Source organism: Populus trichocarpa, chromosome 12, assembly GCF_000002775.5.
Source record: "Populus trichocarpa isolate Nisqually-1 chromosome 12, P.trichocarpa_v4.1, whole genome shotgun sequence".
Taxonomy (NCBI): Eukaryota; Viridiplantae; Streptophyta; class Magnoliopsida; order Malpighiales; family Salicaceae; genus Populus; species Populus trichocarpa.
Genome location: NC_037296.2, coordinates 4,858,258 through 4,874,053, shown reverse-complemented (window position 1 = coordinate 4,874,053; position 15,796 = coordinate 4,858,258). Strand labels below are relative to the sequence as shown.

At 31.8% G+C, this 15,796-nt stretch overlaps 2 protein-coding genes across 4 annotated transcripts; both read right to left on the bottom strand.

Annotated features, from left to right (window-relative positions):
• Window positions 1–1,502: 1,502 nt before the first annotated feature.
• On the bottom strand, window positions 1,503–2,046 carry LOC7486747 (oleoyl-acyl carrier protein thioesterase 1, chloroplastic). The gene has a single exon (XM_024581913.2). It carries the CDS (start codon window positions 1,959–1,961, stop codon window positions 1,503–1,505), a length of 459 nt encoding a protein of 152 aa, XP_024437681.2. The 5' UTR covers window positions 1,962–2,046.
• Window positions 2,047–9,552: 7,506 nt separating this feature from the next.
• LOC7486746 (beta-1,2-xylosyltransferase XYXT1) lies at window positions 9,553–12,498 on the bottom strand. 3 transcript variants are annotated; one of them, XM_052445786.1, is made up of 7 exons: window positions 12,053–12,498; window positions 11,833–11,916; window positions 11,535–11,657; window positions 11,294–11,362; window positions 11,113–11,175; window positions 10,909–10,971; window positions 9,553–10,752 (listed from the first exon to the last, which is right to left on the bottom strand). In XM_052445786.1, exons 1-7 carry the CDS (start codon window positions 12,192–12,194, stop codon window positions 9,578–9,580), a joined length of 1,719 nt encoding a protein of 572 aa, XP_052301746.1. In that variant the 5' UTR covers window positions 12,195–12,498; the 3' UTR covers window positions 9,553–9,577. The 3 variants fall into 3 exon arrangements, with proteins under 3 accessions (XP_052301746.1, XP_024437947.2, XP_024437945.2); XM_024582179.2 differs by having other exon boundaries at window positions 9,553–10,758; window positions 11,294–11,356; XM_024582177.2 differs by having other exon boundaries at window positions 9,553–10,758; window positions 12,053–12,497.
• Window positions 12,499–15,796: the final 3,298 nt, after the last annotated feature.

Here is a 15,796-nt window from a genome sequence, read left to right as displayed (position 1 = left end):
ATGAATGTAATCAAAGCAACTACTCGTAGCTATTAAATGACAAATAGCCAACGAACACAGTAGACAAAGCATGCTAAGCCCGCCCTCGTGTATGTCACTATGTCCTATACCTGATTCCTATCTAGGCTGTAGTGGAAGTCTTAACATTCTTGTCTGCTAGAATGTTTATGTAATGACAGTTGCTACCATATATATAGCCTAGCAGCTCTTCTTGGCATGAGCTCACTAGGTACCAAGTGCACAGTCTAGAGTTTTCTTCTCCAAATGGTTCGACCTCGAACAATCTCTTCACTTTCCTTATCTCCTGTAATCTGTAGAAGATGGGTGTATGCTTTGAATGATTTGCTGTGGTTACCATCCTGAAATAAAGCTGACGCTAGTGAATCTCCATTGTCAACATTTCTGTCTTGATGTCTTTCTTCAAATCTCTCTTCTTCAGGTTTGCATAGTGATTCAACCACGTCTGAACTGCTGCATTCCCTTCTATACTCCAGAGTCATCCTGGTTAGCTGATAGTTCTCCAAAAACTTGTGTGGGATGGTCTGTATAGAAAGCGAGGATTAGAATTCTCATGTTCGGCTATCCAGATTTTGTAATGAGATTGGTTTGCCAGGGTGATTATGTCTTTACCTCCAGCATCCAATTAACGTACTTAACATTGTTCACATGGTGATTCATATCCAAGTCACTTCTCTTGGGCTACATAGACAGCAGGCAACCTATCAGCATGCATATTCCTGAGCCTAGAATTTAGATTGAGGGCAAAAGCAGGATCGCTTCGTTGTTTGATTGTGCTTATATTAATGTTTTCTAGACCGAGAAAATTGTATGGCTATGATGTCCGAAGTCTATTTTTGATATTGAAGGTAGTAATATACTAGATCACCTTCAAGTTGCTGTTTGTAAATTTGGCATTCGTATCCAGCTTGTATATTTTTTCAGGAATTTCTTCTTCAAATGCTTTATTTTCTATAAACCAAGGTGAAATCTCAGCTCTGACTACTTCTGGCATCTTTGAAAGCCGTCTAGTTTGTTGGTTCATCATCACCCAAGTACTGTTTCAGATTTGCAACGCCTTAGTAGAGAAACCAAGGGAACCATGAAAGAAAGAATGAGGATGTTCAGAGTCATACCTTGTAGCCCGAACTAAGACTTCTCCGGTGACATCACTTCTGATAAGCCAATCTCGCCGCATTCCATTTTTCCCTGATGCCCCGACCCATGTGTCAACCTCCATTACTTCACCCCTGCAAAAAACAGTTAGCTTCTCAAGTATCCACGTTTTTAACTCACCAAAATGTGACTAGACCTATGCGATTTAATGCATCAATAATCTTCTTCCGTACAAGTGACGGCTTACCAGATGGGATATTCATCAACTTGAACTTGCATCCTTGTTACAACCCATATGAGGTTATTCCTTACCATGCCATGCGTGGCACCAAATCCATCACCTAGTAGTCCAGATACCCACACATGGTTCAAAGCTGTTTCCTGCATCCTCACGAGAATTTCAAAGTGAAATGTTTTAGAATGCTCTCAGTAATCTTCACAAAGACACAAAATGTTTCTGTCAAGTAGTTAACCTGAAGAAGGTTGAGAATGCTTTCCAATGTTGCAGTTTTATCTGCACCGACTTCATATGACCTTATAACAACAGTCTGTCTGTACCGAACACCCCCTTCAGTGATGATCCCTTGACGAAATGGATCAACCAACTGTTTCTCGGTTGGGATATTTTGTCGACCTTTTGTTTCACTGACACGAGTCAATTCTGTAACAGATGCAGCTGAGACAATTCTTCTTTGCTTGCCAGTTACAGAACTTGCTCTGGACAATGCCTTTCCCTTGAGAGCCACTGTTGCAGTCCCATTCACTTCAGTTTTCCACTTTGTGTTATGTTTTGGAGTGCTATGAGAGCATGAAGTTGGACATAGAGCTAGATTATAGAGGGCATTCATTTCTTTCTTTCTTTCTTTCTTTTGTTTCTTTCTTGATTTGGACTACGTACAACGGCTTTTATAGCTAGAGCTGGAAGAAAGTAACAAAGAGATGCACCTAGTATTTTGGAATGTTTGGTTTTTTCTTATGCCTTTTGCTGTCCTAAAGCAAAATTGCGTGCATGCTTACATGTAGAATAAATTAGAGATGTGGATTTCCTAGCACAAATACTCTTTTTATGGGCTGTACATTGTGGTTGGTAGTTGAGAGGAAGGAAATGCTTACATTCATATTAGTTCTGTGATTTTGAAGTAAGTAATCTTTGAATCGATCGATAAAGAGAGTGGCAACATTGCGGCTTTCTTTCGGGAATTTGGAACCATTCTATGAGAGATATGAGAATTTTCTTGCGTGTTTTTGAGGAATCGAGATAGGATGGTATTGTTAGCTGTAAACGGAGCAATCGACAAAAGTTTTTGGGTTTGGATCTGTGGTAAGGGCCAAACTATGTAATGTTTGCATGTTTTGACCTTTTCCATGTTGGATACTACGTCTCGAGGAGGAAAATAATACAAGAAGAAAGAATATGCTTGCGTTTCTATAATTGCCAAATAATTAAATTATGATATGATGTTTTAGCCTTGAGGATCTTTACATTGATAATAACATCTAAATGAAATTTTAAAAATGTTTTTTTTTTTTTGAAAATATATTAGAATAATATTTTTTTATATTTTTTAAAATTTATTTTTAACATTAACACATAAAATAATTTAAAAAAATAAAAAATTTCAAAATTTTTTAAAAGCATGTTTCGACAGCATTCCCAAACAGAGTCAATTATGTCTTGAAGATAGTGTGGATGGTAAAGTTCATAACAACATAGTTTTAAAACACGGTTTAGGATAAAACTTAAGTTATAGATTAGGAGGTTCGACTTAGGTCACCCGGGTCAACCCCAAAATAATAATAAAAAAAAACGATGTTATTTTGACTATTTTTTTTTAAAAATCAATGAGTTGATGCATATCAAGTTTTAATTGGGTCAATCAAATTTTTTTCTTATCTTATTTATTTTTTAATTTAAACTAATTTAGATCCAAAATCAACTGAGTTATCCAATCCAGATTTTAAGACAATGGATGACAGCACGGGCTGATTCCAAACTAGCTAGTACGAGGGGCAAAACATGTGCACCTTTGGCGTAAGAGTTCCTGATTTCATATTTTTCTAGTTCCTTTCAATTCTACTACTACTAGATTCAGTAGTGTAGTTAAAAAAATAAAAAAATTCACATGGTCTTAAAGTATTCACGTATTTAAAAAAATTAAATTCAAAATAAAATAAAAATACAAAAAGTATTATGTATTAATTCAGTTGTGGATTTATAATAATATGTACGTAAATATTGTGTGCGTAAATAATGCAATAATATACATAATTTTCATTATGAAAAAACAAAATGATTTAATTACTTTAGTTTTACTCTAATGTTACTCCCAATTTAGTATTGATTTCGATGTTTGAAAATTAAAAAACTTTATAAGACACTGCAAGTATTTATTGAAATACAAATTAGATAATGTATATAATATAATTTAAATTTATAATAGGGAGTCCAACACACACGAGTGTTAAATTCATAAGACATAAAGAGTATCTATTCATTATTTAACAAACATATATTTTGCTACTCATGTTATAAATCCGATGATTTTATTTTAATTAAAAAATAAATAAAAAAATAATGATAATAAATAATCAAATAAAAAAATAATAACGATAAATTGAATTTTTTTTCCCAAAAAAACAATATAACTCATTCCAAAAAGTGATCACAAAAAAATAAAATTGAATAAAAAAAAGAAAAAAACTCGGCTTGAGTCAATTCGAATTAACATGACAAACCTATAATCTAGGCAATAAAGACAAGATAATCTAATAGAAAGCAAATGAAAAAAAAAATTAAAAAAGCTTGATTCTTAACAAACCAACTGTAGAAGTATGAAATCGAAAAACAAATCAACAAACAAAATTAACTTAAAAAAATTTAAAACCAGGTAAGACAAACCTCGCGATCCAAATTATGCAAATCGGATAACCCAACAAAACCCAAAACATAAAAAATGATGAAGATTAATAAAAAAAAAACCAAGTTTTAAAAGGCGGAATTGAAAAAAAAATTACAATTCCTTTTTTAAAAATTGACTCCATAAAAAGAGCTGAGCCAACCTAAGTTATCCTGCCAAAATCGTAACCCAGGTCATAAGATGGGATAACCCGATTGAAAAAAAAATAAAAAAAATCACAAAGCCTATTTTAAAAAAAACCAATGTGGAATGATGATGAAATCATAAAAGAAAATAAATAAATAAAATGATGTCAACCCGTGTTAATTTTTCAAACTCGTGACTTGGGTTACTAGGTTGGAAGCATCCTATTTGAAAAAACCATAAAGTCCAATTCCCAATTATTCAAATATTAAAGAATGAAAGTGAAAAAAAAAAAACAACTATACAAAAGGATTCAAAACAAGAAATATCAATTAAAGGAATATTGAGGATCAAAACTACAATAAAAACAAAATTAGAGGAAAACTATAAAAAATTTATTGAATGGTAAAATTAAAAAATGACAAAAAAATAAAAAAAAACAAGGACCGAATTGAAAAATAAAAAGGATGAAATTGAAAACAAATTAAAATTTTACAAAAAGACCAAGAACAAAAATTAGAATAAAAAAATAAGGACCGAAGTTGAAATCTCAATAAATAAGAGAACAACTTTGAAATTTTGAATGGTCAACACACTTTTTAAGGGGAGGGGAGAGAAAAGAAGAAAAGAAAGAAAGAAAGCACCATTGGCGACAAACCACCCCACCACCGACACCATACACATCCCTAACAGGAAGAAGATGCCGTGATGGTTCTAATGACATACTGGAAGGAAATTTTTTATGCGGGAGATGCTGTAAGTATTGCCAGAAGACCACGAGCATCTCTCACACACTGGCACGGTACTGCATGACACGATCAAATGATTGATGCCTTCTTATAAGTGTAGGGGTGTCAAAGTAATAAATAACCCAACAAAGTTGAGGTCGATCCACATGGATGTTAATTATACAAAACCACAAATAATAAAAGAAATAAAGTTAAAGAGAACATTGAGATGTGATATTAATGTAAAGATTAAACGAAGATAAAACAATTGCCAAGGTCAGAGGATTCACTAATGGTATTTCAAATAAGTACAGTCTAAACTCTTTTTATTACTCTTTTGGAAACTAAACATAAAGGAGGTTCCAATCGAATGATTTATCATTAATGACTCATTTTAATTTATTAACATAATCATATTAATTGCCTTATTTGAGTAACGTCAATGCTTGTAAATTTTATCAAGTATTCATAATACTAACTTATGTTAACAACAAATCGAGTTCCTTTTATAGCATAAGTGTCGATTATCCATACAGTAGGCTATGAAAGAATCAAGTATTTGTTGTGCCAAAGGTTGTACACCATGAAATCTAGACTCACCACTTAACAAGTAAGGTATTAAGAATGAGGAAAATAACAATTATAAAACATGTTAATAGCAAACTTTCTTGAATATAAACATTAAAGTCCATATTAAGTTTGTACTATACTTATTCTTACACCATTAATGTAACCTTTTCACCTTGACAAAAATAAACTTAACTAAACATAATGAAGAAGAAAAACATATATAAACAAGATAAGAACATAGCTATGACAGAAACTAACTAAGTATTGTAAAAGAAATGATAAACATAAATAAGATATTAATGAGAATATAACATTAAATAAAATTTGAACATTACAAAAATATAAAGAAAGAAAGCAAGAGCAAGATCTTGCTCTGAAAACCAAGATGTCTAAATATATGACAAATACCTCCTTTATAAGCTAAAATTTAGAACTATTGATTTGGTAGTTAACTATTGCTTTGGTGGCTAACTATTGATTTAATGGTTGAACAACACATCATTGATAACAATGAAATTTGAACAGATGGTCTTCATGAAAGTTGTGGGTATTTGTCTCAGTTTCCCAACAAAAAAAAATAATGGGCTTATTTTGACTTCTATAACTTGAGATATGGGTTGAACATCGAACATTGTTTGGGTTGCATGATAAATTCAGACTTCTTTTGTATTTATTAAGATTGGAACTTCAAAACGGTAGTGTTGAATCTTAGACTCTTCATGAATGTTTTAGGCACATGCCTTATATTTTCATTAATCTAAACCATACCTAAATCTAAGGTAACTCTAGTTATGACCCAAAAATCGAATGGTGTTCCAGTTTGAATTGAATCAGCCCAACTATAATTTCTTCTCTAAGCTTAGACCTGTCTTTGTCTCCTCAATTTCAATAGTTAAACACATCAAACAATTCTCTGAATTGTGAGACATGTTTATTTTCAAAACTTGCATTTAAAATGAATATTTACCATAAATTAAAAATATATTATATTATCAGACTTATTAGTACAAAACATGCTTAAGTTAAGGAATTTAATAATACTTCAAGTGCAATATAATGATATAAAACCTTAATAAAAATGCACTTTTAAGTACTTATCACAGCAAGCCCTATACATTTTTTTTATATTTTATATTTATTAAAATACCAAGTTACCCTTAGTGAACTTGATTATAACTAAAAAAACTAGGCTGAAAGTACGAAAAAGCTTCTGTATGCTAATTTTAAATTTTTTTCTTTTGTAGGTAATTTACTATGCTTTCGAGATGTAAAAAAACATAGTTTTCCTTAATTAATCTAATAATGACTAATGAGTCTTGTGAAAAGATCGAATTACCTCTAATATCTAGTTCAATGATTTTTTTTATGTGAAGGACAAAATCATCATTACTGTTGGGTTTCCTGAAGCACATAAACGTAGTGGAAATGATATATTTAAAACTTTTTCAGCAATCCCAAGCTCTCATTAGACATATCTAGAGTTGTTTAAAGTTTATACAAAGATTACTTAAATATCATATATTTTTTTTAGCTTTGAGTAATTGCTTTAATGTTGAGTTGTCGCAAATCAAAAGTCATAGAAGTGTCCAATTTCTAACAATAATCCACACAAACCACTAGTGAGAAATCTTTTAAACCCTTTAAGAAGAGAGGGATTGCTATACTTTTGAGTACTAGCTTTTTTTCTTTTGTGTTTTTCAAGTGTTCTGTACTGTTTTGTGTGCTGTCTGTAAAATTAGAGACATACGATTCTATTTATAGGGAAACCTGAAAACCTATAAAAAACAAAATATCAATTTACCCTCTGAATAATATCACATATATTGTTTTAGAAAAATTATATAAATTTATTTAATCAAGTCCCTACTTGATTTTTCTTGGTTTAGAATTTTAATTCTCTGTATAAATTACATTTCAGTCCTCAATTTTTAAAACTTATTTATAATCAAGTCACAATTGATTAATCATCCCAGTTTAATTTTTGACAAATGATTCTTATATGTGTGACCTATTTGGTTCCGTAATAAGTTTCCTCAAATATAAAGCACAATTCTAAATAAAATAAGATTAAATAAATTAAACAAATTAATTTATTATCAATTCAACAATTGATTGATTTATATTTGAATATCATGTATAATTTCTAGCAACTTGACATGATTTCTTAAATACTTGCAAAGTTATAAATGATTTGAATTAAAATTTTAGTCACTATTTTCTCAGTATAATTATTATAATTTTAACAACAATATTCTGATTTAGACATTATAGCATGAAGTGTTGTCTACCTTATCAAATCATGTTTGTTCTCAACATCATAGTCATTGATTGTTTGAATAAGATTTGAAATTCTTTTCAAATTTTATTCCACCTTGTGCAAGGATTTACAATTAATACAATTTATGAATAGATGAAATATTTTCTCTAATTCACCTAGGGTGATGAACCTCTCTTGATTACTCAAATATACTCATATAGTTCATGTTGTACCCAATATTTGCCCGCTTGTTACTCTTAATTAGGATAACCTGTAGCAGGATTAAAGCATAATATTTTTTATATAAAATAACTTAGTGATCTCAAGTGTAATTATCACTTACACAACCGTCATGTGAGTCTTTTCATAGACATATATTATATCTCCTTGTGAAATTCTCATACAGGTTAGTTCAATGTACATATCATTTGATAAACACCTACATATTAGTTTTAGGTATCTTTCATACCTCAACTTGTGAGAACATCTGCTTCATTTCAAGAAAGAACAAAATATACATAAGTCTTAACAACTCTAATTAATATTCAGTTTTAATAAAATATTGACCAGGAACATTTAGGAAAAATACTTAATTTAATGTAATAAAAATATCATAATTATAACAACTTTATAATTTTATTTGCAAAATATTTTTTATCTCTATGACTCTATTTTTACTTTAAATTTATTAATTAAATATTTGATGAATATTAAATATAAATAAATATTTATTAATAAATTAAATATATTTATATGAAAAAAGAGATATGTAACCAATCAATTTATTCCAAGACATATATACGCACACTAACAATTACACTGTTCAGTAAACATTAACTTTCTCTGGATGAGGTGTTTTTTTCCAAGTAGAACTAGTTTTTGTTAATCTAAGGCAATCGCTATAATTTACAATCCAACGTACATTGGTTTGACCTTTGATTGCCTTTTTCTCACTTTCATTTTGTATGCGCGTGAGAGGGGTTGGGGTAGGTGTTCATCTTTTCAGAGTTTGATAACCAACCACATGCATATATAGGAGTTTATTCACCTATCGCCCAAAGGGCTGTTAATTGCCCATCAATTAAAGATGTTTTAGGTGTCAATTGACCATCATTCTCCAATCCCCATGTCTCATAATCCTCCTCAATCTTGCTAATGCATGAGTGGATTTTACCACCTTCTTTTTGCACAAGAAGAGCCCGGCTTGCGGGGATGCTGTAATGCCATGATGACTGATGATTAAGCAACCCAAACTGTCTGTAAGATTAATCATTCTAATCTTGGAGACTTTATGTTACGAAATGCGCCTTGGTATGTATGTATATCCTTGAGGACAGCTAACTAAAATATGCTTCAGGTCAACATGGCCGTGGAGGAGCAGTGTCTTTCTTCCTTTAATCTCACGGTTGACGGCGGGATTAGGTCAGGCACATGTATAAGTATTCCATGCCAAGTTGTCTATACAAAGTCTCCCTCTTGAATTCCTTGCTGTCATTTTCTTCATTTGCTTGGTAAGAGCAGTTACTTGTAAACGAATGAGGATTGTGTTACACCAACAACCAGCATGATCGATTTCGTGGGATTTATCAGTGGGGTTTTAAAATGATTGTAGGCCTTCTGAAGATAGACTAATTCAAAATTAATCTCATAATTGTTTTTGAATCCTATAACAGTAATGGTTACTAGCCAGCGCAGGTCTACTGAAATTACGATATCATTGCCGAATGCGTGTCACAGTATTTATCTGTGGGCAAAATCCTGTATGTCCCGCAATGATAACCCAGGTCTCGAAGGTTTTGCTTTAAGAATAAAATTGAAAATTGTGGTGATGAGGCAAAGAAAATATCATGAGAAAAATCGTGGTGTATTCACTGATGCAAAAGCTCCAAGGCTTTTACCAAAGTGGGTCTAAACCTATTCACATCTATCGTTACATTTTGCTTCTGTAAATATATTGACTGAAATGCAAGCCAACCCTGTTTCCCAATTACAGAGGGATCCCTCAAAACTGCATGGTCAGCTGGGTATTGCTGTATCAAAGTGCTCTCTTCTACCCTGATTTTATAGTCCAAGTACCTTATGTTCATGTCCTTTGCAGGCTCTTCAAAGAAAGTTTTTGAAAGCCATTCTGCTCCTCCAAAGGGAATTACTTGGATTAAGACAGCCTTTTCAGGAAGGAAAACAATGTTGGTTAGCCCAGCACCATGAACTCCCATCACCACATCACAGGAATTAATGATCTGAGAAAATCCTGATACATCCATGCCAGGTTCTGCAACAACTACTCTGAAACCCAATCTCTCAGCCATGTTAACAATTTCACCAACATTTGTAAATGCTCGCGATCTTTTTCTTGAAATGATTAGAAGCCTCGGCCTTTTCTTCATCCCATCCCTGATTTTAATTGCCCTTGTTTTCTTTAAAGAATAGGAACTTCTCAGGAACTGCCTGAAGTCTTTGATTGAATATGGAGACTTTGAAGGATCAATACTGAGCTCTTTGTAGGATGGACGTTTAAGGCCGACTGTCATGCTACCAAAGCAATGTATATCTTTTCTATTATCAATATTGATGAGCTCATATCTAGACAGTGCTTTCAGTATTGTTTTGAACTTTGCGATCCACGCAGACCAACCGTTGGTGATAATAAACTGTACTTCTCCATTATAGGGTCGAGCAGTCGAGAATAGGGGAACAATTATGTCAGTGAAGGCATGAAAATGGTTTCCCGCATATCCACCAGCCGAAAAAAGGATCCCCGGAACACTATGATTCTGAGTGCATTGAGGGATATCTGAACCACCAGCCACAAGTTTTAGTGTCCATTCCCTAACCGCGCCCATTGCCGTCTGGTCACCTTTTCGCGCATAAGGTCTAATCCTCCATGAAGTATTCTCTGCTGCCAGGATATCAGTCTCAGATGAAACAATAAAGACAGTGTAGGAACTTCCATCAATCCTGATGTCCCCTTTTATCTCGCAGAAATCTGATCTACCCATGATAGTGCATAGAGGCTCCATTTTGTTGTTCTTTGTTACAGCATCTGCATCTTCAAAAAAAGTAATCATGGTTATCAGACTTAAGCCTGAGATTCATGAACTTTCATCATCATGCGATGTTCACTCTCTTCACATCCTCAATTGTTCAATTTTTTAGACTAATCAGTAATGATTTCTAAGAAATGAACTTGAGCACTCACCTGTTGCTTTTGGAAGAGAGATGTTTGTATTGTTGACCATGAAATCATCCTTGCTTGTAATTTCTGCAACATCAATTGACTCATGTCACAATAAACCAACATTCTTGAACTCATCATTGCACAGCTAACCATGCTGCATTGACATAATTATCAGTGTCACTTTTCTTTTTCTTCTCTTCGAAGTAAACATTTATGAAAACTTGCCTTTGACTTTTTGTGGAGAGCTACTAATTGTATCAATGGTCCTCACATTCTGTGTAACACTTTCTGCATTAAAATCAAGAATAAATTATTCTAAGTTGGATTCCTTAAGAGATTAAACACAAGCTGAACTATAGAAATGATCCTTTACCGGCTGATTTTATATATATAAAGAAAAACTTACCCCTAAATACCTCTTGAGAGTTGCTCGTACCATTGACAATTGAAGAAATATTCATTATACTTTCTGCAACTTCAACAATCAATTAAATTGATTTTATGTTAGACAAGTATTCTACAAACCAATTATAATAAAAATAATTAAACAAGTACAGATCATACCGTAAACATTATTTGGCATAATTTGTGTGTGTGTGTGTGTAGATGATTTTCTTGAAAGGAAAATACATAAATGGAGAATTTACCACTACTTTCTGCTTCTTCATGAGTTCTATCTGTATCATTGACAATTAATGCCCCACTCATAATTTCTGCTTCTTCTTGGGAGCTTCTTTTATCATTGACAATCAAAGTACTGTCTATAGTTTCTGCACCATCAGAAATCAACAATATATGGATATAAGCTAAGATATAACAAAAAACTATCAAAACAAGAAAGTTAGATATATATACACTAAAAATATCATATGGATATAATATAATATCATATGGATATATAGTCCATATATAGCTCTCGACACACTCTTGTTGATCAAAACTTACCTTCTTTGGCTATCAGCCTGGAGCTGGTTGTATCATTATAAAGATGAAGTTTCTCGTCTTCTCCCATTGATAACCTCAAATTCACTGCAAAACCAATTGGAGTTAAGATGGCGAACTCCGCGAATAGCATACTGAATAAATCTAAAACTTTCAACTAAATGTGGAGAAATTGATATTCTAAGCTTCGACTGCAGAAGTGCAAGAATAATGGAGGACTTACAAACTTGTAGAGGGCCCAAGTAAGGTTTAAAGATGGTGAAGAAACTCAACACAATGAACAAGCAAGCAATCAATGCCCAGTATCCCAACCTCTTTTGCTCATGCTTGCTGAAGCTTCTAGCAAGCACGGTATCATAAATCATCCTCACTAGCCTAAGCAAAACCCTACAAAGTATGATCTCTCGCACAACTAAAACATTGTTCTGTTATGGCTAAGAACAGGCTTTAAAATCTTTGGTCAGAGAAGAAGCTGCGCATATTAAGCTTCTAATCTAGTTGTCAAGCACTCTATGTTCAATAATAGGTGTGGTAAAGCAAAATCTTGAGGCCATTAAAGTATCTCAATAAGAGGACGTTGAGGTTTATTATTATTATTATTGGAAAACTATTCCAACCTCACGTATATTCTGTTAGCTCTAGGAAGATTGTCCAAATGAATGAAATTATGGGCACTTGAAAGGGACATTGTGGTTGACTGTAATGACAAACATCTCCTATCATGATTATAATTAAGTGGTTAGGTATTATATTTCTTGCATATTCTGAAAATAATTTGAATGCCGTTCTTGGATTCCAGCTTTTGAAAGGTATAAACAAAATAAACAATATATTAGAGCCTTCGCTGTAGTTAATTAGTCTGCCTCAAGAAATATTTTTCTATATAATCGTGGTACCTAGAGCTTGCACAACATGAACACGACTTAAAAGGTGAAGTGCATTCAACGCTATATATTGGATTTACTGTAATAAATTTATGCTTTTATTGCTGTGTTTTTTGCTTTAGTGATGAATTCTACTGCTAAAAACAAATACAACGACAAAATCAAACATACACTTCGCTTAGCTAGTTTACGAGCAATGCCAATGTAGTCTAAGACGTCTTAACCTGCGAGGTTTGTTTATAACAAATAAGCTCATTCTTCGACCGACAATGTGAGTCAACTCACTGCGTTAATTTGAACTAGAGGGTGAAGGTTAAGACATCCAAGTTAAGAACAAGTCTGGTAGATTAGACTAAGACATGCTAACAATCTACATTTCTCAATATGCATGGTGGGTTGCATGATGATGAGGCAAGTTCTTGTCTGCTTCGATGGAATACGTGTGCCCCATATATATATATATATATATATATATAGAAACACACACACACACGATTAATTAACTAATCAGTCTTCTCAAATCAAATGAATTAAATAAATAATAATAATGTAGTTAGCTTCCCACGATAATACAACCACCCTTGGCTCTATATCACCCTAGATATAGCTAGCTCTTCCATTACACGCGTAGAAATGTACATGATACCTAATTATATATAAAAGATTATATATATAGTTATTTAAATCAGTGGTTTTCTTAATCACTTAATCTAATGAGTAAACCAAAAAGATTAATGGATTATTTGTACATTAACCATCTTCATCAAAAAAAAAATTTCTGGGAGCAAAAGGTGAAATAATTAAAAGTCCGAAGAAACTAACTCCCATTTTATCAGTTGACATAATTTGATTGTATGAAATAGGGAATTTTAATTTTTTTTTAATATTATCATTGATTTGCATAAAGAAACTTTAGGATTCTTTTCCACGTTATGCAGTGCATTACTCAATTCTATTTTTAAGATGCCGATTTTCAAGAAAGTTGACAAATATAAAAGCCTAATAAATAAATATTGTTTTGTAATTGGTTAAATATGGCCCTAATCAAATTATTCTCGGAGATTATTACATGCTTTTTTATTCGTAGAGATTCATATGGAATGAGTTTCAGCTTGAAGAGTACATAAATTATTACCAGAAAAAAAAAGTAAATAAAGTCTTTCCATAAATTTACACTCCTCCTTAGGCTACCCTGTAACGATCAAGTCAATATATTTCTTAGAAATACAATTGGGGGGGGGGGGGGGGGGGGGGGGGGTCCTCGAGACATTTTAATTTTTTTAGATATTTTAATTAGAGTGACTTTACTTTTGATTTTCAATTTACTCTTGATATACGTCTTGATATACGTGGAAGAAAAAAAATATAAAAACATTGCTTTGTGAAATAAAAAACAGAATCACATCAATTTACCCTAATATAAATCTTGCGGTCGATCAAACAGAGAAATAAAAACATAAATTATGAGCAAAATTTTTCTACAAAAAAGATTGAAGCAGAGTTATCAAATAATTTATCTTTCATCAAACAAAATAAGGTAATTTAAATTTAAAATCTATTTTTATTTTATTTTGAAATGTTTGTTAATAATTTGATTAGGTTTTTTTTATAATTCTATCATTTTTGCTCCTTTTTTTTCTCAGATCTGCTAGTTCTATCAATTTTTTTTTGAATTCTTGTTATAGTGATTTTTTTCCTAATTAATTAGATATATTTTATTGGTTTATTTTGATTATGCTTGGATTTCTTTTATGTTTTGTTTTTAGCAGAGCCATCAAAATTATCAATTTTTTCTTACGATATATGTTTTGATTTTAGGTTGAACCATGAACAAAATAAAAAGAATTGATTCTTTTTTGAAAAAAAAATATATTGATGACTCGCAGCCTAGTGAACCAATTCTAATGTGTAATGTTGAAGTTATGGTCGAACAGCCACAATATGCTTTAATTTATAAAGAATCTGCGTTGATTAGTGAGCAACCTCTTGCCAGAATTGACATTGCTTATTTAATTAGAGATCCAAGTAATCGTCCTTAAATTTAGGAATACCCGGTTAATCAACAAGATGAAATTCGAAGAACATATATTAATCTGAGATCATATCAACCTTTGATGTCTGAATATCTGTTGACTGGTAAAAAACATCCTCGTTGATTTCAGTTTTATTGGTTCAAAAGTTATCCATGACTTGAATATTCAGAAAAACAAATATTATATCTTATTATATTAATTTTGGTCTCTTCTAATAAATAATTCTAACTTTGTCAGTGTGTGTAAGTATTTTCTTTTCCTTACATATTAACTTTTTTGAGATACTTATTTCGAGACTTGTTCGCCAAACTTTTCTCTCATATCTGAGGCGTTTCTTTCTTTTTCTCAAAAGTGAAGGTATGAGCCTATCAAAATCAAGTAATAAATAGCAGTTAATGATTGTGAAATAGCTCCATTTTCACATAATTACAAACCCTACAACTCTTATAATTGCAGTCATTTTAATTAATCACATAATTAGCATGTGCATCCTTTGATGCTTGACGGTAATGGAGGAATATTGAGTAATCTCGTTCAAATTATAAGGTTTGCATGTTACCTAATATCTTCTTATATTTACATATAAATTATATTTTAAAATCTCATCTAAAAGCTTAAATTTGAATTGAGATGATTCTTTAATATAATATCAGAGCCTTACTGACCAAGCAGTCACGAGTTTAAATCTCACTATCTCCTTTTATTTGATAAAAATTAAGCACAAGATAATGTGAGACTGTGCAAGTTTCAAGCTCAAAAGACTTTTACTTGATGGAGTGTGTTAAAGAATAATATAAATCATATTTTGAAACCTCATCTAAAAGGTTAAACTTTTAGGTTAAGATGATTCTTTGACAACTACTTAACTGCTTATAATAGTAATTAATTATACATGAGCAATTACCTCCTTAATTCTGTAATATTATCATGGTAGAAACATAGCCTAAACCTCCATTGCTACTGTATACTATTTTGTCAAATGGATTATTTTGCCACATTAGATCAATGTCAATGAATAAGACTAACTTTACTGATTTTTTTTCCTGTTTT

Bases quoted from the DNA above. Each gene is read 5' to 3' on its own strand.
- LOC7486747 (XM_024581913.2), bottom strand. From the start codon at position 1,961: ATGAATGCCCTCTATAATCTAGCTCTATGTCCAACTTCATGCTCTCAT.
- LOC7486746 (XM_024582177.2), bottom strand. From the start codon at position 12,194: ATGATTTATGATACCGTGCTTGCTAGAAGCTTCAGCAAGCATGAGCAA. The intron at 10,972-11,112 runs GCAAGTTTTCAT...TTGATGTTGCAG, and splicing joins CTCTCCACAAAAAGTCAAAG to AAATTACAAGCAAGGATGAT. The intron at 10,759-10,908 runs GTGAGTGCTCAA...CTTTTTTTGAAG, and splicing joins CTCTCTTCCAAAAGCAACAG to ATGCAGATGCTGTAACAAAG.